At 46.1% G+C, this 25407-nt stretch overlaps 1 protein-coding gene across 1 annotated transcript in view; it reads right to left on the minus strand.

The window, feature by feature from the left end:
• Window positions 1–25407, minus strand: part of LOC124595216 (leucine-rich repeat-containing G-protein coupled receptor 5-like) — a 377880-nt gene that overhangs the window by 44320 nt on the left and 308153 nt on the right. Inside the window, exon 2 of the mRNA XM_047133860.1 lies at window positions 12461–12797. Within this exon, the coding sequence (XP_046989816.1) occupies window positions 12461–12797 (337 nt within the window). The remainder of the gene's footprint in view (window positions 1–12460; window positions 12798–25407) is intronic.

Raw genomic sequence — 25407 nt, forward strand, 5'->3', positions numbered from 1 at the left:
CTCCCCCCCCAAGAACAGAGGCCTCGATTCGCACCTGAGCATTGCGGAAGTGATCTGTACTTTCAGCAAGACGACGCGCCACACACCGATCCCGAATAGCATCACAATGGCTTGAGAAAAACTTCATCGGCGTTAATGTGCTTGCGCAGTTTTTCCAGGTTAACTTGTAACCATGCTATAGAGCAATTCTGGGATGACATCGAGCGATGTTTCCGCGCCTTGACCTTGCCTTGCTAATCTCCGTGGGTTGTGGCGCTGTTTGAGCGACAGTGGATGCGGATGACTCCTTTCTAAGAATTTGTGTAATATTGAAATAAATAGTTACGAAGAAGCAAATAAAACGGCGAGTTAAATCAATCCTTCAGACTCGATACAGTATTTCATCACAATATTTAATATTGTACCCCAATTTTCTTACATCCAGATTCGTTGGGGGGGTGGGGGGGGGGGGGGGGGGGGGGCTTATGGGTGCTCAACATCGAGGTTCCAGATTCGTAGTGCAGCAACACAGGTTTAGCATATCTGTCTATAGAAACTGAAAAATCCATCAAAAACGTAAATGTCATTTAGAGTGATAAGCGCCACGGTAAATTAAAGTAAGCCAGAAATGTTACAACGTGATGTTTAAGTGGAAGAGTTGGTACTGAGTGTCAATAGGATACGTATCGCAATTTTGAGCTGATAACTGGAGTTAGCCACGGAACTCTGTTGAATGGACGTGAACGGAAACTGTCTTTTCAGAAAATGTTACCGCTATGGGTCCTAGTTTTAGATACACTTACAAAGCGAAAGTTCCCGGGATAAATCGAAAAGATGTCTTTTAAATTGTGAACTGAATGAAAAGAACATTTTAATCAACTGTTGGCAACTGTTGGCAATGCAGTTCTTTCTCTTTTCATAACTGCATTGTGCGTGTCTACTATATCCTTGACAGACACACACAGTTTCGTTGTCCTGCCTGTAACACAAGACTGCGTTAAATGTCACCCTACGCATAGGCAACCAAGGACACCGCCAAGCTGGTACGGATGCCTGCCACGTAGGTGTGACGGAGATTCATGCATACTGATTCTTTTTGGTAATGGCTTACAATAGGTGCGTGCAACCGAGCGAGGTGGCGCCGTGGCTAGCACACTGGACTTGCATTCTGGAGGACGACGGTTCAATCCCGCGTCCGGCCATTCTGATTTAGCTTTTCGTGGTTTCCCTTATTCGCTCGAAGCAAGTGCCGGAGTGGTTCCTTTGAAAGGGCACGGCCGACTTCCTTCCCCTCCTTCCCTTGTCCGATGAGTCTGATGATCTCGCTGTCTGATCTCCTCCCCAAAACAATCCAAAACCAACCCAACGGACGTGCAGTCTTGTATAAAAATAACTTTGGCTTTGATAGATTCGCTTATCACAAAACATAGGTCAGCGTTATAGATCTCGATAAGTGCTCTCGGCCACACAACGAAAGATGTAGACGCAGATATTCCTTCCAGAAGAGCAAACTGTGAATGTCGATTCCAAATGTAAAGTGTTATTATATCCATGTTTTAGTAATGGCAGTAGACAGAAAAAACTAGCATTTTTTCTGAGAAAAGGGTCTTTGCTATTGTACGACAACGCACGCTGTCATATCGCTGGCAGGACAGACGAGACACAGAAAAATTTTCAAAAAGCAACTCCTCGGAAATCATCCGTCTAAACCAGATGTAGCCCAAACGATTGTCACGTGTACGGTTCTTTTAGCGTTTTTTTCCGCGATTCATCTGCAGAGCTGTTTGTCATCGGGATCGTCCTCGTCCAACCTATTGTCGAGCCCTGCAGTCAACATTCCAACGATGCTTTCACCTTTCAGGGTGGTAATACGAGGTCCGTCCAGAAAGTAAGTTCCGATCGGTCGCGAAGTGGAAACCACAGTCAAAACCAGAAACGTTTTATTTGCAACAGTTAGGTACACCTTCCACCTACTTCTCTACATAGTTGCAGCTCCAGCTTCGAGTTTTGTCGTAGTGTTGTGTCAACTTTCCATTATCCTCGTCATAGAAAGCGGCTGCCTGTGCTTTCGGCCAGTTATCTGCACTGGTCTGCAGCTCGTTGTCTGTGGAAAAATTTTATCTTCATAGCCAGCGGTTCTTATTAGCAGAGATGAGACTCAGGGGGAGCCAATTACGAACTGTATTGTGGTGATGAAACACTTCTCATCGGAAACGATGCAGGAGCGTCTTGATTGCCCCTGCAGTGTGCGGCCGAGAATTGGCACGAAGAAGGAATTGCTCGACAGTTGTGTTATGTTGGCTGCATGACACATGCGAGATCTCTAACCAGGCCCTCATACTTGGCGGGAGACGCTATATCCTACGCATCTTTACGTGCTCACTGTTCACTTAAAACTGAAAAGAGCGACGCGACACGATCGACGGGCATACTAGCCCTTTATTTGGCAGTGTTGCTCTCAAGCAACATCAAATTTACGTTGGCCTTATGGGACAACAAATACTTCCCAGTGCCTTTTACTGGCATTGTTGCCTCCAGGCAACGGTCCTTTACACAGTTGTTGTAATAGTTCAAGGTTTTCCACACGAGATGGCAGTTTGTGCAGTGGTGTTACAGAGATCTCCTCATGTGAGCAACAGGGGTGTGTTATTTTGGTTCTGAAAGAGTGGATTTCAATAAATTGGCAGTAATCTTAGCAGATTTTCTTCAAGAAATACCCAGAGGTGAGTGTACAGCAGAAATATTTCCATCTAATATTGTTTTGAATTACGTAAATAGTACAAAACTTTTATGTTGCCTGTGAGCAACATTGCCCAAAGTTGGGACATGTGCCATTAGTATATTACATATGCTTACGGTGGATATTCAAAACAATAAAATCGTGACACTTGCAAGCTCAATTTGTGGTGTCCAATCACTCTCAACAGTAAAATGATGGGACAGCAATGAAAAAAGAAGAATTGAAGTGCCCTGTCCTAGTATTGTACGTCAGTACAACAAGCATATGGGAGGAGTTGATCTTGCTGGTATGCTGATAGAGCTCTACAGAGTACCAATGAAAACTAGGTGTTGGTACATGAGAGTCTTTGGATTTATGCCAAATCTGAGTGTTGTAAATGCCTGGCTGATATTTCGAAAAGAATCTCTGAAGACCTCACTGAAGTCATTCAGGGCAGATATTGCAAATGGTTTGATGTTTTCAGGGAAAAGGAAAGTAGGAAGGTCCTCAATAGACATAACACCACCACAAAAGACGAGGAGGAAGCCAACAGCTCCGACTGTTACACAAGATGTCCGATTTGATAATATGGAGCGTTGGCCTGTATACGGTCCCAAAGGTCGTTGTTATTGCCCACCTGGATTTTCTACAGTCATGTGTTCAAAATGCAATCTAGTATTGTGCTTCGTTCCAAAGAGGAACTGTTTCCAAAAATTCCACTGCAAGAAGAACTAGATGGGAAAATGAAACAGTTCCATTACACAGCAGGAATGCATAAATGTGTTTATAAATTAAATTATTCACGTACAGGAAACCTTTTGCTTGAGGTTATTGGCAAACGCTTTTTTTCTTTAATATATATAAATGTGGTCTACTGCTGGCAATGTTGCTTATAAGCAACATTTCATAATTTTCATAATTTTTGTCAAAAATTTCTAAAACTGACTGAATTGTATTTCTTTAAGCATAATAAATAAATATAAGCACTGAATTTTTTAATTTTTTTTTATTTTCACCATTTGCCAAATGAAGGGCTAGAGATGCTGCCAAACACACCTGTGCAAAGTTTTACCGCATTTTCCCAGTGGTTTCCATTTCGCGACCGATCGGAACATACTTACTGGACAACCCTCGTTTACAAGAGGTGGACGAAAATGTGCAAACATCAAAACCACAACGCATTACTATGCACAGTATAACGAAGGAAACCCATTGGCGTTCAAAATAGCTTCCAGTTGTCTCGCAATGGATAAATAAGGTCGTGTGTGGTTTTCTTCCTGCAAAATTGTGAACAGTTCCAGTACAGATGATGGAAGGCGATAGCGACCACGCACCCTGTTCTCCAAAATACACCAGTAGGCTCAGTAATACTGAGATTCAGTGACTACGGTGGACAGCAGAAATGCGATAATTCATCCTCGTACTCGCGAAACCAGTGCTAGACAATAGATCTGTGTGAACAGGGGCACCGTCGTCTTGGAACACAGCATCACCGTTGCTGAACAAACATTGTACCATGCAATGGACCTGAGCAGTCAGAATGGTCACACAATACTTGGCAGAAATACGACCTTGCACAGTACCTAAGAGGCACATTGAAAACCACAATATGGCTGTCGAAATCATCAGCGGAACCACATGTTTCACTATTGGGACGTAAACTCGGCCAGAAGTTGGAAACAGTGTGCAACAAAACTGATGTGACCAAATGACATCCTTTCATAGCTCCACAGTCGCAGGTTTTACGGCTTCGGCATCACTTTCTCCTATTACGGGCATTTCCATAAATGATGAATGGTTTTGAAATTCCGGCTCATCCTGAAATTATAAAATATAAACTTTCACAGCCGCAAATATCACAATTAATAAAATATTATGGGCTATTATGCCCTGCTCGAATGGATTTCACTTTAAAACCCTATCTTTCGTCCCCATCTGCGGAGGACATTTTCAAGGGGGATCGTAACTTTGTCGAATATCCAGTTCACATTCTGGCTCGCCACTGAGCTACTCAGTAGCGAGCCAGGGTGTGAACTGGATATTGTCAAATATCCAGTTCACATTCTGACAGGATTCAGTTCTGCAGTGACTTTTGCAGCTGCTGCCCTCTTATATTCTTCACAGTCATCTTCAATGACGGTCTGTCATAATCACCCAACAAACACTTTCGTCCGCGTTGTGACTCAGCGGATGATGGCTCTCCGTTTTCCCTGCATGCGGTATAAATATCCGATACAGTGCCTCTTGAAGTACCAAACACTTCTCCTACCTTTGCTACAGAAGCACTGGGCATACATGCACCAACAATTTGCCTACTTTCTAACTGACTTGGCTCCGACGCAAGGCACCCACAGCTAAACAGAACACGACTGAGAGTTGAAACGCATTGAGGACATTGCATAAATGCCGTTCGTAGTCAAACAGACTTAGCTAGCATCTGAACTTATTTTCAAGCATGCGTTCCTCGCGGTGCTTCCACATTTTTGTCCGACCCCTGTACAAGTATATTGTGCCCACTTTACTGCAGGAGATGGGAATTAAGTGAACGGAATCTGCTGACATAGAACAGACTGAGCATGCTTTTGGAACTAGTTGAAACATGAAGAGCATCTCCACAAGAACCGTACTCAAACACAATGGACAATGGCCTCAGGAGCCCACCCCCCCCTCCCCACCGAAGTGTGAGACAAGTGTCAGCAGCATCTTGTCCACCACTTTCTGAAAAGAGCCAAGAAGGATTTGAGGTTGTTACAACGCACGGGGTGCGGTAACACTGCATTAAATTTTAGCTCTACGCAAATCACGGTTCCATATATTTTACATTGTAGCACATGGACTAACTTCCATAATTTTAGTATGGCACATGGAAAAAGCTCCACTGTTCTTATTATGTTACATCGACTGAGTTCCACTTACAGTGTGTGTCAAAAAGAATCATCCGATTTGCCGGCCGCTGTGGCCGAGCGGTTATAGGCGCTTCAGTCTGGAACCACGCGACCGCTACGGTCACAGGTTCGAATCCTGCCTCGGGGATGGATGTGAGTGATGTCCTTAGGTTGGTTAGGTTTAAGTAGTTCAAAGTACTAGGGGACTGATGACCTCAGATGCTAAGTACCATAGTGCTCAGAGCCATTTGAGCCACTTTTGAATCATCCGATTTGGCACCTATATATTTCTGAACTGCCCCATGACCCATGGACCTTGACGTTGGTGGGGAGGCTTGCGTGCCTCAACGACACGGATGGCCGTACCGTAGGTGCAACCACAACGGAGGGGTATCTGTTGAGAGGCCAGACAAACATGTGGTTCCTGAAGAGGGGCAGCAGCCTTTTCAGTAGTTGCAGGGGCAACAGTCTGGATGATTGACTGACCTGGCCTTGCAACATTACCTTGCTGTGCTGGTACTGCGAACGGCTGAAAGCAAGGGGAAACTACGGCCGTAATTTTTCCCGAGGGCATGCATCTTTACTGTATGGTTAAATGATGATGGCATCCTCTTGGGTAAAATATTCCGGAGGTAAAATAGTCCCCCATTCGGATTTCCGGGCGGGGACAACTCAAGAGGGCGTCGTTATCAGGAGAAAGAAAACTGGCGTTCTACGGATCCGAGCGTGGAATGTCAAATCCCTTAACCGGGCAGGTAGACTAGAAAATTTAAAAAGGGAAATGGATAGGTTAAAGTTAGATATAGTGGGAATTAGTGAAGTTCGGTGGCAGGAGGAACAAGACTTTTGGTCGGGTGAATACAGGGTTATAAACACAAAATCAAATAGGGGTAATGCAGGAGTAGGTTTAATAATGAATAAAAAAATAGGAATGCGGGTAAGCTACTACAAACAGCATAGTGAACGCATTATTGTGGCCAAGATAGACACAAAGCCCATGCCTACTACAGTAGTACAAGTTTATATGCCAACTAGCTCTGCAGATGATGAAGAAATTGATGAAATGTATGACGAGATAAAAGAAATTATTCAGGTAGTGAAGGGAGACGAAAATTTAATAGTCATGGGTGACTGGAATTCGTCAGTAGGAAAAGGGAGAGAAGGAAACATAGTAGGTGAATATGGATTGGGGGGAAGAAATGAAAGAGAAAGCCGCCTTGTAGAATTTTGCACAGAGCATAACTTAATCATAGCTAACACTTGGTTCAAGAATCATAAAAGAAGGTTGTATACCTGGAAGAATCCTGGAGATACTAAAAGGTATCAGATAGATTATATAATGGTAAGACAGAGATTTAGGAACCAGGTTTTAAATTGTAAGACATTTCCAGGGGCAGATGTGGACTCTGACCACAATCTATTGGTTATTAACTGTAGATTAAAACTGAAGAAACTGCAAAAAGGTGGGAATTTAAGGAGATGGGACCTGGATAAACTGAAAGAACCAGAGGTTGTACAGAGTTTCAAGGAGAGCATAAGGGAACAATTGACAGGAATGGGGGAAAGAAGTAGAATAGAAGAAGAATGGGTAGCTCTGAGGGATGAAGTAGTGAAGGCAGCAGAGGATCAAGTAGGTAAAAAGACGAGGGCTAGTAGAACTCCTTGGGTAACAGAAGAAATATTGAACTTAATTGACGAAAGGAGAAAATATAAAAATGCAGTAAATGAAGCAGGCAAAAAGGAATACAGACGCCTCAAAAATGAGATCGACAGGAAGTGCAAAATGGCTAAGCAGGGATGGCTAGAGGACGAATGTAAGGATGTAGAGGCTTATCTCACTAGGGGTAAGATAGATACTGCCAACAGGAAAATTAAAGAGACCTTTGGAGAAAAGAGAACCACTTGTATGAATATCAAGAGCTCAGATGGAAACCTAGTTCTAAGCAAAGAAGGGAAAGCAGAAAGGTGGAAGGCGTATATAGACGGTCTATACAAGGGCGATGTACTTGAGGACAATACTATGGAAATGAAAGAGGATGTAGATGAAGATGAAATGGGAGATATGATACTGCGTGAAGAGTTTGACAGAGCACTGAAAGACCTGAGTCGAAACAAGGCCCCGGGAGTAGACAACATTCCATTAGAACTACTGATGGCCTTGGGAGAGCCAGTCATGACAAAACTCTACCATCTGGTGAGCAAGACGTATGAGACAGGCGAAATACGCTCAGGCTTCAAGAAGAATATAATAATTCCAATCCCAAAGAAAGCAGGTGTTGACAGATGTGAAAATTACCGAACTATCAGTTTAATATGTCACAGCTGCAAAATACTAACGCAAATTCCTTACAGACGAATGGAAAAACTGGTAGGAGCCGACCTCGGGGAAGATAAGTTTGGATTCCGTAGAAATATTGGAACACGTGAGACAATACTGACCTTACGACTTATCTTAGAAGAAAGATTAAGGAAAGGCAAACCTACGCTTCTAGCATTTGTAGACTTAGAGAAAGCTTTTGACAATGTTGACTGGAATACTCTCTTTCAAATTCTAAAGGTGGCAGGGGTAAAATACATGGAGAGAAAGGCTATTTACAATTTGTACAGAAACCAAATGGCAGTTATAAGAGTCGAGGGACATGAAAGGGAAGCAGTGGTTGGGAAGGGAGTGAGACAGGGTTGTAGCCTGTCCCCGATGTTATTCAATCTGTATATTGAGCAAGCAGTAAAGGAAACAAAAGAAAAGTTCAGAATAGATATTAAAGTCCATGGAGAAGAAATAAAAACTTTGAGGTTCGCTGATAACATTGTAATTCCGTCAGAGACAGCAAAGGACTTGGAAGAGCAGTTGAACGGAATGGACAGTGTCTTGAAAGGAGGATATAAGATGAACATCAACAAAAGCAAAACGAGGATAATGGAATGTAGTCGAATTAAGTCGGGAGATGCTGAGGGAATTAGATCAGGAAATGAGACAAGGTAGTAAAGGAGTTTTGCTATTTGGGGAGCAAAATAACTGATGATGGTCGAAATAGAGAAGATATAAAATCTAGACTGGCAATGGCAAGGAAAGCGTTTCTGAAGAAGAGAAATTTGTTAACATCGAGTATAGATTTAAGTGTCAGGAAATCGTTTCTGAAAGTATTTGTATGGAGTGCAGCCATGTATGGAAGTGAAACATGGACGATAAATATTTTGGACAAGAAGAGAATAGAAGCTTTCGTAATGTGGTGCTACAGAAGAATGCTGAAGATAAGATGGGTAGATCACATAACTAATGATGAAGTATGGAATAGAATTGGGGAGAAGAGGAGTATGTGGCACAACTTGACAACAAGAAGGGACCGGTTAGTAGGACATGTTCTGAGGCATCAAGGGATCACAAATTTAGCATTGGAGGGCAGCGTGGAAGGTAAACATCGTAGAGGGAGACCAAGAGATGAATACACTAAGCAGATTCAGAAGGATGTGGGTTGCAGTAAGTACTGGAAGATGAAGAAGCTTGCACAGGATAGGGTAGCATGGAGAGCTACATCAAACGAGTCTCAGGACCGAAGACCACAACAACAACAACAACAACATATTTCTGAAACTAATAAACACATTCAATGAATTTTGTTTTGCGATGAACTGGAAAATCAAAAAGTTTTTTTTTCATACCCTTTCTTAGGTGTTCAATATGCCCCCCTTGAGATGCACGGTGTATGTCAATCCGGTATTCAAATTGTTCCCACACTGCAGCAAGCATGTCTTGAGTTACAGCTTCCACAGCTGCTGTTATGCGATGTCTCAGTTCATTCGTTGTTGCTGGTAACGGAGGCACATAAACAGAGTGTTTTATAAACCATCTCAAGAAATAATCACATACAGTCAGGTCCGGTGACCATTGAGGCCAGTAATGTAGGGGTGAATCATTTGGTCCAGTGCGACCGATCCATCGTTCAGTAATCCATTGATTTAAAAATTCCCGCACTTCCAGTTGCCAGAGTGGCGGTGCACCGTCTTATTGGTAAATGAAACCGTTCGAATCTTTCTCCAACTGTGGGAAAAGAAACTTCTCAAGCATATCGAGATATGTGCTTCCCGTAACAGTTTTCTCGGCAAAGAAAAATGGGCCGTATACCTTTTCCCGTGAAACTGCACAAAACACATTATCTTTTTGGCGATCCCCTCTAATTTTGTACAACTTCAAGAGGTTGTTCCATACCCCATATTCTCACATTATGAAGGTCCACCTTTTCATTTAAATGAAATGTTGCCTCGTCACTAAACACTAAGCGTGTAAGATAACTGTCATCCTCCATCTTGCCAAAAACAAAATTACAGAAAGGCACACATTGTTGTTTGTCACCTTCACGAAGAGCTTGCAGTAACTTAATTTTGTATGGTTTCACATGTAAACGTCGACGCAACACTCCGGCCAGACGGACATCGGGAGCGTGTTGAGCTGTCGAGCTGCGCGGCGAACGGATTCCTGCGGACTCCTTGTGAAACTGTGGCGGATGCGTTCGACGTCTGTGTCAGACACTTGCGGACGGCCAGGCGATTTGACTTTACACAAACAAACAGAGCTAGTGCTCTGTGCTGTAGCAGGATCCACATCGTACCTAGTACGAAAGTCACGCTGAACAGTTATTACTGACCCGCACTGCGCAAAACGTAGAACACAAAACGCTTTCTGTTGTCCCGACACAATTTTTGCTAGAATTAAAGTGGGCGCTCACTGCTGCTACCTAGCGTGAACCACGTAAAACTCGAGAGTTTGTTCTTTCCAACAGTACATTGTCCACGTACATATCCCAAATAACATAGTAGTTATGATTTCTTTTTAAATCGGGTGATTCCTTTTGATACACCCTATATTGCTAACTGGGAGACAGTTGGTACTTAATTTGATCCGGACCTAGTTAAAACTGGGAATGAATTCTTTTCTCTTCCAATGCCACTGAACACTGACCATTGAGGATACGTATCAAGCGAATTGTCCTCTTTCAATGTGGGGAGAGAGGAGGGTGTTGTGACGACATTTGTAAACGTAGGCAATGCAAAGACCGATAAAAGAACACCTTGCTCTTCATCCTTATATCCAATAACAGCACTCACCATGAGTGGGATGGTCCATTGATCGTGACCGGGCCAAATATCTCACGAAATAAGCGTCAAACGAAAAAACTACAAAGAACGAAACTTGTCTAGCTTGAAGGGGGAAACCAGATGGCGCTATGGTTGGCCCGCTAGATGGCGCTACCATAGGTCAAACGGATATCAACTGCGGTTTTTTTTAATAGGAACCGCATTTTTTTATTACATATTCGTGTAGTACGTAAAGAAATATAAATGTTTTAGTTGGACCACTTTTCTTGCTTTGCGGTAGATGGCGCTGTAATAGTCACAAACATATGGCTCACAATTTTAGACGAACATTTGGTAACAGGTAGAATTTTTAATTTAAAATACAAAACGTAGGTACGTTTGAACATTTTATTTAGGTTGTTCCAATGTGATACATGTACCTTTCTGAACTTATCATTTCTGAGAACGCATGCTGTTACGGCGTGATTACCTGTAAATACCACATTAATGCAATAAATGCTCAAAATGATGTCCGCCAACCTCAATGCATTTGGCAATACGTGTAACAACATTAATCTCAACAGCCAGTAGTTCGCCTTCCGTAATGTTCGCACATGCACTGACAATGCGCTGACGCATGTTGTCAGGCGTTGTCGGTGGATCACGACAGCAAATATCCTTCAACTTTCCCCACAGAAAGGAATCCGGGCCGGCCGCGGTGGTCTAGCGGTTCTAGGCGCTCAGTCCGGAACCGCACGACTGCTACGGTCGCAGGTTCGAATCCTGCCTCGGGCATGGATGTGTGTGATGTCCTTAGGTTAGTTAGGTTTAAGTAGTTCTAAGTTGTAGGGGACTGATGACCATGCCATGCAATTCCTGGTGCATAGAAATATGGTACGGGTGCAATCGATGTTGATGTAGCATTCTCAACACCGACGTTTTTGAGATTCCCGATTCTCGCGCAATTTGTCTGCTACTGATGTTCGGACTAGCCGCGACAGCAGGTAAAACACCTACTTGGGCATCATCATTTGTTGCAGGTCGTGGTTGACGTTTCACATGTGGCCGAACACTTCCTGTTTCCTTAAATAACGTAACTATCCGGCGAACAGTCCGGACACCTGGATCATGTCGTCCATGATACTGAGCAGCATACATAGCACACGCCCGTTGGGCATTTTGATCACAATAGCCATACATCAACACGATATCGACCTTTTCCGCAATTGGTAAACGGTCTATTTTAACACGGGTAATGTATCACGAAGCAAATACCTTCCGCGCTGGCGGAATGTTACGTGATACCACGTACTTATACGTTTGTGACTATTACAGCGCCATCTATCACAAGGCGAAAAAAAATGGTCCAACTAAAACATTCATATTATTACACGAAAATTAACAATAATGGGGGTTCCTATTAAACAAAAACGCTGTTGATATCCGTTTGACCTATGGCAGCGCCATCTAGCGGGCCAACCACAGCGCCATCTGGTTTCCCCCTTCAAGCTAGACGAATTTCGTTCTTTGTAGTTTGTTTGATTTGATATTTATTTCGTGAGATATTTGGCCCGGTCACTATCAATGGACCACCCTGTATAAAGCAACCAAACTAGTGGGCATTCAGCAGTTATCAATACACCCTGAGGAAGGCGTCTTGCAATAGTCGCCGAAACATCGGAATTTTATAGTTGACACTGCGGCCTCAAACCCAGATGAATTTCATTGACAGTGACAGCGGCCGCGGAAGCGTACGTTTACATCGACTGTGATGACACTTGTTTGTCACACGACACTAAGTTACCTGCATGTCGGCGGCGAATCCGTGCGGGCCGAGCTGCGTGATGTTGTTGTGGGAGAGCAGCAGCGCGTACACCTCGTAGAAGACGGGCCCCGGCAGCGCGGTGAGCGCGGTGGCCGTGCAGTTCATCACGACCTGGCGCACGAACAGCATCAGGCCGAAGACGGCCGTCAGCTGTACGGGCGCGCAGCTGCACGGCTCGGGGCAGCCCTGGTCCAGCGGCGGCACGCGCGCCAGCGGCCCCAGCCCGTGGCGCACCTCCGTCGCCGGCTGCCGCGGCACCGCCCCCGCCGCTCCCAGCAGCAGCGCAAGCCACAGCGCCCGGCCGCCTCGCTCCATCCTGCGGCACACACCACACCTGCTCTTACCTGCCGGCAGTGTTCTCTGTCGCTTACTACAAAATATACGTTATACATCAACTGGATGTGGACAAAAATACGCTACTGGCCATTAAAATTGGTACACCTCAAAGATGACGTGCTACAGACGCGAAATTTAACCGACGGGAAGAAGATGCTTTGATATGCAAATCATTAGCTTTTCAGAGCATTCACACAAGGTTGGCGCCGGTGGCGACACCTGCAACGCGCTGACATGAGGAAAGTTTCCAACCGAATTCTCATACACGAACAGCAGTTGATCGGCGTTGCCTGGTGAAACGTTGTTGTGATGCTTCGTGTAAGGAGGAGAAATGCTTACCATCACGTTTCCGACTTTGATTAAGGTCGGATTGTAGCCTATCGCGATTGCGGTTTATCGTATCGCGACATTGCTGCTCGCGTTGGTCGAGATCCAATGACTGTTAGCAGAATATGGAATCGGTCGGTTCAGGAAGGTAATACGGAACGCCGTGCTGGATCCCAACGGCATCGTATCACTAGCAGTCGAGATGACAGGCATCTTATCCGCATGGCTGTAACGGATCGTGCAGCCACGTCTCGATCCCTGAGTCAACAGATGGGGACGTTTGCAAGACAACAACCATCTGCACGAACAGTTCGTCGATGTTTGCAGCAGCATGGACTACCACCTCGGAGACCATGGCTGCGGTTACCCTTGACGGTGCATCACAGACAGGAGCACCTGCGATGGTGTACTCGACGACGAACCTGGGTGCACGAATGGCAAAACGTCATTTTGCTGGATGAATCCAGGTTCTGTTTACAGCACCATGATGGTCGCATCCGTGTTTGGCGTCATCGCGGTGAACCCACATTGGAAGCGTGTATTCGTCATCGCCATACTGGCGTATCACCCGGCGTGATGGTATGGCATGCCATTGGTTACACGTCTCGGTCACCTCTTGTTCGCATTGACGGCACTTTGAACAGTGGACGTTACATTTGACATGTGTTACGACCCGTGGCTCTACCCTTCATTCGATCCCTGCAAAACCCTACATTTCAGCAGGATAATGCACCACCGCATGTTACAGGTCCTGTACGGGCCTTTCTGGATACGGAAAATGTTCGACTGCTGTCCTGGGCAGCACATTCTCCAGATCTCTCACCAATTGAAAACGTCTGCTCAATGGTGGCCGAGCAACTGGCTCGTCACAATACGCCAGTCACTACTCCTGATGAACTGTGGTATCGTGTTGAAGGTGCATGGGCAGCTGTACCTCTACACGCCATCCAAGCTCTGTTTGAGTCAATGCCCAGGCGTATCAAGGCCGTTATTGCGGACAGAGGTGGTTGTTCTGGGTACTGATTTCTCAGGATCTGTGCACCCAAATTGCGTGAAAATATAATCACATGTCAGTTCTAGTATAATAGATTTGTCCAATGAATACCCGTTTATCATCTGCATTTCTTCTTGGTGTAGCAATTTTAATGACCAGTAATGTACGTCTAGTCACACTAGTATAACAGCAGCTTACGTTCGACGTGAACGTGGCAGACGGGATCAATAGCATCGGAGGGTATATAAATCGTTTCGTAGGGGCGCGGAAAACACTGCAGCCATTGTCGTAATGGGGGGATGTATCTGAAGTCCAAAAGGGCCGCATCATTTGCTTTCGGGAAAAGCGTGGAGGCATTTCCGGGACGGCAAAGTTCGTAAACGGTTCGCGTGCCGCCGTGCATGTCAGAATTCTGATTTCCAAAACCGGTGCCGAGGCAGCTGTGTGGCACCGCGGGCCGTAGATGACAAGTGTGAACGATGGCTGCAGAGAACCAAGGGGCTACCAACAGTATCTGCTCAACGATCGTTCAGCGAACGTTACTGCGTATGAGACTCTACAGCAGGTGCCTGGTTCATGCACCCATGCTGACTACTGTCCATCAGTGACAACGGCTGAAACTGGCACGTCGATACTGCAACTGGACGTCCACTGAGAGGAGACAGGTGGCCTTTTCAGATGGATGACGTTTTATGATCCAACGAGCACATGACTGCAGGCACGTACGGCCCTCCAGCTATCGTCGGAAGCGTCGAGTCACGAGGACGGAGCGTTGATGTTTGGGGAATGCTTTCGTGCGTGACCTCGACGTTCTGGAAGGGCCAATGAATCAAAACAAGTATGTATGAGCCGTGGTAAAAATTGCTGATTTGAAGAGCGCGCTGCAGTGCTTGGTGTGAAGCAGTCGCCCTCCGTTTCTGGAGATGGCGCCGCTGTGGTAATCGCAGCTTTGGTGTCTCCCTCTGTTGGGAAAGGGGAAAGGTTGCCTTTTCACGTGCATTTAAAGGGTGCTATGAGCTCGCCAGTTGGGCAGTCTGGGTGAGTCTGGAGTCAGTCTGGGGTCAGTCTCTCGTCCCCAGCTTGCTGGTCTGTCTCTCGTCCGAATTTGTGGCGCAGTGAGAGAACTCAACGAGTGGTCGCCCGGGCGGGGGCTTAGTTCCTGCATCTGAGTCTGCAAGTTAGGCCGCCAGTCTGCTCGAGTTGCTCAGGCAACGGTCGTTGGCGGTTGGATCGATCGGTTGGTCGGTCGCGCACTGAGACACAAGATGACTTGTCCGCCTGGAGCGTCGGCGCATGTGAGGTCGCCACGTGAGTCCAGTGGGCCGCGCCGTATAGCGAGGGGTAGTGGCTTCGCGGCCCATACGAGAGCAACAGGAGTCAACCCACGACATCGGTGTGGCCGGTGCGAGCTGAGATGACGTGAGACGGGAGAGCGGCGCGCCTTCCTGCGTCCGTTGAAGCGGCTGGCAGCGGGCGGTTCGGGAGAGCGTTTTGGGCGTGCTGCGCCAGGTCTTCTCAAAAAATCGCAGTTTATTAGAAGTTCAGTGATTCGTGATATGTTGTTCCATTTACTTGTTAAATTCTACTTGTTTTCTGGGTCACTCACTCGTCACCAGTTGCTGGTCTGTCTCTCGTCCGCATTTGTTAGGCAATTAGTGTCTCTCTGTCTGTGTGTCGGTCTGCCGTACGTTAATAGCTGCCTCTGTCATGTTTGTCGGATTCGGTGTTAACGAATTTATTGCTTGAAGTGTAACGGCCGAATTCCTGAAATATGTTTTTATCTTGCCTATCATCTTGAGAGGCGGTGTATGTGTACTGTAGAGCATGTTAACTCGTTTGGCCAACCCTGTATAATTTTATATAAGATTGCGTTTCATGGGCTTTTATTTAAATGGTCATTTTAGTATATAAAGTTGCCACCCTTCCACCGTAAGACTTTTCTTAGGAGTTAAAATCAAGTTCCACCTTCGGTGGCAAGTTAATCTTTTAATTTTAGTGTTTTGTACCATTTCCATTCCTTCTACGGGGTGCATAGTTTATGTGCTTGTGTGAGTTGTTAAAAATTTTTAGTTTAAAGTAATCTGGTGTGTTGCAGATTTGCACCAATGTAGTCTTTCAGAGGTGGTTGTGAGCGGTCGTGACTACGGCCGTGTCAAAAGGGAGCGGCAAGGTTCTCAGCCGGAAAGCTCATACTATCAAAAATTTGTTCTTTCTGCCTCTGAATAAATTGTAACTTGATATTTAGAGGGTGCTTTCTGATTATAATTTTAAATCTGTTTAAAAAGAGGCTTTTAGGAATAAAATTTCCATTTGTTGAAAGAAATTTGATATGTTTTCATCAGTTACCCACCGGCAACTACTTCCACGCTTAGATAGTGTGATTAAATGTGTTAATGTTCTTGATGAATCGCTAGTAAATACCTTGGGGACCATGTCCTCTCCTACACGTAGTTTGTTTTTTCCCTCGCCACCATGGCACCTACCAGCAGGACAGCGCAATGTGTCACACAGCTCGCAGTGTATGTGCGCGATTCGTACACACTAGGATTTTACTGTACTCCCCTGGCATCCAAACTCACCGGATTAGGACCCAGTCGAGGATCTATGGGACCATTTCGGCCAGCCTGTACACGCCACGGAGTCTCAACCGTGAAACCTAACGCACCTGGCCACGGCGCTGGGGTCGGCACGACTCCACATCGCTGTCTATATCTCCCAGAACTCGTCCACTCTCTTCCTGCACGTCCGCGCTGCGAAAGACGGTTATTCACGCCTTTGGAAGTGGACACCTTAATGTGACTAGTCGCGTATATGAAAACACAACAATAACAACACATTACCATGTCTAATACGGTCTAGGAAAACTGTTGGTGCCGGCCGCTGTGGTCGAGCGGTTCTAGGCGCTTCAGTCCGGAACCGCGCTGCTGCTACGGTCGCAGGTTTGAATCCTGCCTCGAGCATGGATGTGTGTGATGTTCTTAGGTTAGTTAGGTTTAAGTAGTTCTAAGTCTAGGGGACAGATGACCTCAGATGTTAAGTCTAATAGTGCTTAGAGCCATTTGAACCATTTTTGAAAACTGTTAGTAGCCAAACAGCTTCCTCTCCTCTCGGAATGGGTAAATACAGGTCCTGTACGGTTTTCAAGGCAATCTTACACGATTCTTCCTGCAAAATAGTGGCACGTTCTGGGGACGCCGAGCACCGCGCCGGGGTTATGTAAGGGGGAAAGGAGGAATGGTCGTGGCCGCGAAGGGGGGGGGGGGGGGGAGCACTGCTCGGATAAATACATATGGGACGCCCGGGTTATCTCGACACCTCACCAGGAAAGAGTATGAGAGTTACAATCATCGAAACGTCGCGGCATTTCAACGCAGTTACCATCATGGACGCCCGAGTACATTTCGACAGCACTATACTGGGAACGTCTACGAGGTGTGTTCAAAAAGTAAGGGACTTTATATTTTTATGAAAAAATATTTATTTATTCATTAATATTCATATTGCCCCTTCAAAGTAATCCCCCTAAGATATAATACACTCGTGCCAACGCCTCTTCCAATCATCGAAGCACTTCTCATAAGCACTTTTTGGTTCAGCCTTGAGTATTTCCAGCGATGCAATTTTTATTTCCTTAATCGTTGAAAATCTTCTTCCTTTCATAGGTCTCTTCAGTTTTGGGAACAGGAAAAAGTCACAGGGAGCCAAATCCGGTGAATATGGTGGCTGAGGCATTGTTTTTGGCCAAAAAATCTCTCAGATGCTTTGTCGTGATGCAAAAGCCATGAATTGTTTTTCCACAATTCCGGACGTTTTCTGCGTATTGGTTCTAGTAAACGGCGCATAACGTCAAAGTAATACTCCTTATTGACCGTATGACCCTGAGGCAAAAATTTATGATGCACTACGTCACGGTAATTGGAAAAAAAACAGTAAGCAAAGCTTTGACATTTGATTGAACTTGGCGTGCTTTTTTCGGTCTTGGCTCAGGATGCTTCCATTGGGACGTTTGGGCAGTTATGACTCTTTTGAGCAAATCAGGATCATCAGTGACGTCATTCAAGAGCTCATGCGACGGTTCTTCTGATCAAAATTGAGAAGTTTTGGAACAAACTTCGTTGGCACACGTCTCATGCCCAAAACATCCGAAAAAATTACATGACACGAGCCAACCGATATGCCGACATCCTCAGCAACTTCTCTTGCGGTAATTAGACGATTTTCTAGAATAATTTTCTTCACAGCTTCGACGTAATCATCTGTTGTTGATGTGCTGGGGCGTCCAGAGCGAGGTTCGTCGCCGTCACTGTCACTGCCAAGATTTCGAGTGTTTTACAGCACTTGATTCCATTTTTCACATAAAATTTGACGCAAATTCTTTGCTCCATTTTTATAACACTCGAAAATCGCCGAGTGCACTAAAACACATCTAACCTTTTTATCTGTGCAAAACAAATGAAGTATGCTGTAGACATGAAACTGTGAACATATGTTCGGGACATATGTACCAACATAACAAAAAAAGATCGACAGTCGAATGTGAAGCAAGACCAGTCAACAAACTGCCTCGCGAACCGCGATGAGACTCTTGTATACACATATAGATCAGGGAGTGGCCGCCACCGGAGCTAATACCGTCGGTCTGACAGACCATCGAAGAAATCATAGCTGACAAACAGACGTACTCTCACGTTTCCTCCCAAATGCCACCCGCTACTAATACCACCAAAACCACCTTACTTACGCATGGAATTAAGCAAAATAGGCCTAGTGCGAAGCAAACAATAAAAGCAAGACATGCAATGTATAACGGATTTGTCAAGTACTAAAAATAAGGAAAAGGTAAAATGAGGCCTGATGACTTTCGTGTTTTGTAGTATGGTTTTATTAACTTTATTTCTTGACAATTTCATTATACCTTTTTATTATGAGCATTGCATGGTTATAATACACTCCTGGAAATTGAAATAAGAACACCGTGAATTCATTGTCCCAGGAAGGGGAAACTTTATTGACACATTCCTGGGGTCAGATACATCACATGATCACACTGACAGAACCACAGGCACATAGACACAGGCAACAGAGCATGCACAATGTCGGCACTAGTACAGTGTATATCCACCTTTCGCAGCAATGCAGGCTGCTATTCTCCCATGGAGACGATCGTAGAGATGCTGGATGTAGTCCTGTGGAACGGCTTGCCATGCCATTTCCACCTGGCGCCTCAGTTGGACCAGCGTTCGTGCTGGACGTGCAGACCGCGTGAGACGACGCTTCATCCAGTCCCAAACATGCTCAATGGGGGACAGATCCGGAGATCTTGCTGGCCAGGGTAGTTGACGTACACCTTCTAGAGAACGTTGGGTGGCACGGGATACATGCGGACGTGCATTGTCCTGTTGGAACAGCAAGTTCCCTTGCCGGTCTAGGAATGGTAGAACGATGGGTTCGATGACGGTTTGGATGTACCGTGCACTATTCAGTGTCCCCTCGACGATCACCAGTGGTGTACGGCCAGTGTAGGAGATCGCTCCCCACACCATGATGCCGGGTGTTGGCCCTGTGTGCCTCGGTCGTATGCAGTCCTGATTGTGGCGCTCACCTGCACGGCGCCAAACACGCATACGACCATCATTGGCACCAAGGCAGAAGCGACTCTCATCGCTGAAGACGACACGTCTCTATTCGTCCGTCCATTCACGCCTGTCGCGACACCACTGGAGGCGGGCTGCACGATGTTGGGGCGTGAGCGGAAGACGGCCTAACGGTGTGCGGGACCGTAGCCCAGCTTCATGGAGACGGTTGCGAATGGTCCTCGCCGATACCCCAGGAGCAACAGTGTACCTAATTTGCTGGGAAGTGGCGGTGCGGTCCCCTACGGCACTGCGTAGGATCCTACGCTCTTGGCGTGCATCCGTGCGTCGCTGCGGTCCGGTCCCAGGTCGACGGGCACGTGCACCTTCCGCCGACCACTGGCGACAACATTGATGTACTGTGGAGAACTCACGCCCCACGTGTTGAGCAATTCGGCGGTATGTCCACCCGACCTCCCGCATGCCCACTATACGCCCTCGCTCAAAGTCCGTCAACTGCACATACGGTTCACGTCCACGCTGTCGCGGCATGCTACCAGTGTTAAAGACTGCGATGGAGCTCCGTATGCCACGGCAAACTGGCTGACACTGACGGCGGCGGTGCACAAATGCTGCGCAGCTAGCGCCATTCGACGGCCAACACCGCGGTTCCTGGTGTGTCCGCTGTGCCGTGCGTGTGATCATTGCTTGTAGAGCCCTCTCGCAGTGTCCGGAGCAAGTATGGTGGGTCTGACACACCGGTGTCAATGTGTTCTTTTTTCCATTTCCAGGAGTGTAGATTGCAATCGTTGCATTCATTTTGAATTCACCTGGAGTCGATCAGGGAAGAGGTGCGGAAAGTATAGCAGTACAGCCAAAGTAGATTCTAGCTCTGACTCATGTCAAATGTGAGTCCGTCCATCGTGGCTGCCCAATCTCAGGTGGCTGGGTACATGAATGACAAAGAGAGGTGTCCCCACAGCCATTTATGACTGAGACCTCAGTGGCAGATAAATGACGGTAGCTTCATGGATCTGGAATGAGATGATTACCAGATTCATGCAGATGCTTGCAGTGAGCCACATGTATAAATGAAGGGAGCATCAAAGTTTTCAGAGCCTTTTGTACTGGTAGTGAGACCATCATGGTGTGTCGAAAATTCATCATTACACAGTATAGATAGCTAATTACAAGGGAGTATTCTGCAATCAACATTCAAAGCCACTGACTGAGAAGTCACGATTAGACCAGTGAGTAGTAAATGGAATATGGAAGTGTTAACAAGAAGCATCTGGCAGACAATGACGGAATCATTAAATGGATTTCATTAAATGATCTCTTTCGTGGGATGGGAACGTCTAAGGGTCAGAAGTGAAAATAACGTCGGATGAACGTCTAGGAAATGTAATAAGTCCGCTAGTATCCGACATTAAGCGACGCTGCTGTGTACAGGACTCTGTCGCCAATAGAACGTATTGAAAGACGCTGCATGATTAGCGGTGATCAACGAATGGTTCAAAGAAAGGCAGCTGACCCTACACGCAAGCAAACGTAGTACAATGCGTGTGAAATAGTGGAAAGAACTGCCCATGTCATTTTGAGGAGATATCAAGGAACATGTTGCAGTCCTTTGATGGTACTCTGCAACGGTATGTTGGGCTTTTCCATGGCGCATATGGACTTAGGTTCCGTCTGATGGGTGATGATAAGACTCAACCATGGAACTGATCTGGTGGAAGAGTCGTTGACCATCCTGTATTGTCATGCTTAGACATCACATTGTGTACTGATGTCCTGCATACCACACTAGAACCATACGGCCCACGACGAAAACCAGCCACAGTGGGAAGAGCCTCTGAGGGTAACGGCCTCGCACAGTAACATTAATCCAAATTAAGAGCCTCCCATGCTAAGAGCCTCTTACAGTAAGAGCCTTCTGTAGTAGGAGCCTCACACGATGCAAAGGCTACTAGGAAAGTTTTGCAATACAACGCACAATAAGTCACAGGAGGATGATTGTTGTTGCGTATAGAGAATACTTCATACTTGCATTGTAGCCGCTGTGCCAAGTCTGTGGGCGCAGTCGTTCACTAGCAGGGTTAGTTTGAAGTGCTTGCTATGGCGTCGTGGTCACGAAGTGACATTCGGGAAGTTTTGCCGTACAACTTCGCGCATAGTTTAAACTTAGGCCAGTCCTTAAAAAAATGACTCTTGCAATCGATAATATGTGTCCACATTGTACAACTATATTCAATTGGTACAGAGAATTCCAAAGAGAAAATTTCCCTCTGGAGGGCGCTGAGAGACGGGAAAACCACGATCATCAGTTACGGAAGAAAACACAAATGCTGTGGGGAAAATGCTAGACGAAGACAGGTGAGTGACCTATAAGCAGATAGAGGACACCTCAGGGCTAAATGCACCAGCAATTCGTTTGATTCAGCATGATCATTTGCAAGTAAGGGAACTTTGTTGTCTCTGGGTGCCGCATAAATTGACGGAAGAGCAGATGATATGACGTGTGACTTCGCGTCGGGAGATGTTAAAAATGTCTTTTAAGGGACACTTTCAGTACGTGAATAACATCGTGACAGGCGACGAGACGTGGCTGTACTATCATGACGTGCCGACTAAGTCTCAAAACAAAGTTTGGGTCTTTGAAGATGACGACACAACCGAAGCTGCCAGAAAATCCCGATCAGTATAGAAGAAAATGACAGCTGTTTTTTTCAAATCAAGTGGAATTGTGGAGCGTATTGTTTTGGACACAGATAACAGTCACAGCCAAAAGTGGTACGCTGAGCAGTGCCTACCCAAAGTCATCCAATCTTTGAAGAACCTGCGACCGAAGTCAAGAATGGACACTTGGTTGCTCCACCACGGCAACGCCCCAGCTCACCACGTCAAAACATGCACCGAATATTTGCGGGGCACAGGACTGAAACTTCTTGAGCAGCCTCCTTACATTCCAGACCTTGCTCATTGTGACTTTGCACTGTTCCCGCGTGTGAAAATGAAGCTGAAAGGAGTGCAGATTTCAAATGGTGGGAATCTCCTGTTGGCTTGGGACAACGAGTATGCCTTACTCCATACAGAAAACTGGGAGTGTTGGTTTACGGATTGGTTTCGGAGGATGAAGAGGTGTATTTAATGCGGCGGAAATTATTTCGAAAAAATTAAATAAGTAAAGTTGTTTTGCAAAACTTTCCTGGTATCCTTTGTAACAGCTTCCGAGAGTAAAGAGCATCCCACAGTAAGAACCACCCTTCGCATGGTAAGAGCCTCCCAAAATAAGAGGCTACCACAGTAAGAAGCTACTACAGTAAGAGCCTCCAACAGTAAGAGCCTGCCACAGTAAAAGCCTCCAACAGTAAGAGCTCTCATGGTAAGAGCAATCCACAGTAAGACATCGCTGCAGCAAGACCCTCCCACAGTAAGAATAATCCACAGTGAGAGCCCCATGGTAAAAGCTACCTACGGTAAGAGCTTCCCCAAGTAAGGACCTCCCACAGTAAGAGCCTCCTTGGTAAGAGCCTGCCACAGTAAGAGCCACCAAAAGGAAGAACCACTGACGGGTAAAGCCACCCACCCTTACTAAGATCCCTCAACTCACATTTGAGAGAGACAGTAGGTGAAAGATTCGATGCTGGCGCCAAACAAGCCGGGTTGCACTTTGTCGCCCGCTGACTTTCAGTAGCAGATGCAAGGTGTGTCGGCGTCTTCATGTGGCGGTCGGGTCGTAGCCAGGCGCAGGGCTGGCTATTTTTGGAGTCGCCCCGCGCGGCGTGACGTGTTTGCCCAGCACACACAGGGTCACAGATTACGGCCTGGAATGCGACAGCTATCCCACTGACACGCCTCCCTCTCTAACTATGTGGCGACAGCTCTGCTCCACACATCTGGTTGTCTTCTGGGAGGGCTGCAGCGAAGTTTTTTTGCCGGAGGGGCAGTGAAGCACACGAAGGAAACACAAAGAACCGCGCGACCGCTACGGTCGCAGGTTCGAATTCTGCCTCGGGCATGGATGTGTGTGATGTCCTTAGGTTAGTTATGTTTAAGTAGTTCTAAGTTCTAGGGGACTGATGACCTCAGAAGTTCAGTCCCATAGTGCTCAGAGCCATTTTTGAAACAGAAAAAAAGATGGCTCTGAGCACTATGGGACTTAACATCTATGATCATCAGTCCCCTAGAACTTAGAACTACTTAAACCTAACTAACCTAAGGACAGTATACAACACCCAGTCATCACGAGGCAGAGAAAATCCCTGACCCCGCCGGGAATCGAACCCGGGAACCCGGGCGTGGGAAGCGAGAACGCTACCGCACCACCACGAGCTGCGGACGAAACAGAAAAAAAAAGTATACGTACGTGATTCATCTCTAACTGTGATACAGTAGGCCTATACATTCGACGAATTGATAAGTTTGATAAGAATAATAATCCCCGTCATCAGTATCAACAATTTGACACACTACTGGATAAATTTTTCGTTACATTTTAGCTACAAGCTTTCATGTTGCTGCAGGATGTTTTTCAAATCCACACCTTCTATTAAGCCACCGCCTCTGTCTCTTTTTTTGTCTCTTGGAATCCGGCAAACAATTTCCGTGGTCCGTCTATCACCCACATATCCTCATACGCTCCCCTGACAAAATACTAGTCACTCGCTAAAAAGAGCATGTTGGTCACTTTGGAGCGCTTTAGATGAGGTAAAAGTGGTAACAGGAGAGCATGTGACCCTACACCGCTAGGGCTGGGCTTGACTGAAGAGATGAGTATATCCCATTCTGTTGTTCGAAATCAAAGTAAAAAGATGGGTTAGCATGGAGACGTGACAGAACGGCAAAAAGAAGCTATGGTGTTTGAACTTGCCCATGGTCACATCGTGAATGAAGTTACCCGATTTATTGGTGTATCAATGCGGACAGTCCAATGTGTCTACACGCAGTGGTGTAAAATTCGCAGCCACAGAACACGGCATAAGAACAGTGGTCGTAAAGGGATCCAAATCGACGAACACCGGAGATGAGTGTCACATCTTGTCAACGACAGTCGGTTTCGAATTTGACAAGTGTGTCAGTGAACGCCGGTCCATCTGAATTATTTTCCCAGCGAACATTGTGAAGAGAGCTGTATGCACTAGCAACTGCTGACAGCGACACGTGAGGTTGCGCGACTTCAGAGGGCCACACAACACAGAAACTGGATAGCAGCTGACTAATCGCGTGTAGAGTGGGCCGACGAGCGACGACTTTGCATCTTTTCAAATGATGCAAGCCGTCGATTGCACAGTATTTAGAGGGCGTTGTTGAGCCTGGAGGCGTTTCTTTGATATTTCAGGGATGTTTCTCGCACTACGACTTGAGAAGGAAGGAAGGAGGGATGAATAGATTTACGCCCCGTCGACATCGAGGTCATTAGAGACCGAGCACAAGCTATGATTGTGTCAGAGATGGGGAAGGAAATCGGTCGTGCTCTTTCGAAGGAACCGTCCCAGCATTTGGCTGGTGTGAGTTAGAGAAATCACGCAAAACCTAAATCTGGATGGCCGGACGCGGTTTTAACCGTCGTTCTCCCGAATGCGAGTCCAATGTGCCACCTTGCTCTGTCTACAACTTGGGCCCATTCATCCAGAGCACGATGAACATGAACCAGTTTGTTTATTTCAACAGCCTCGGTGTTGCGCTTTCCGCTA

Source organism: Schistocerca americana, chromosome 2 (genome assembly GCF_021461395.2).
Source record: "Schistocerca americana isolate TAMUIC-IGC-003095 chromosome 2, iqSchAmer2.1, whole genome shotgun sequence".
In the NCBI taxonomy this organism is placed as follows: domain Eukaryota; kingdom Metazoa; phylum Arthropoda; class Insecta; order Orthoptera; family Acrididae; genus Schistocerca; species Schistocerca americana.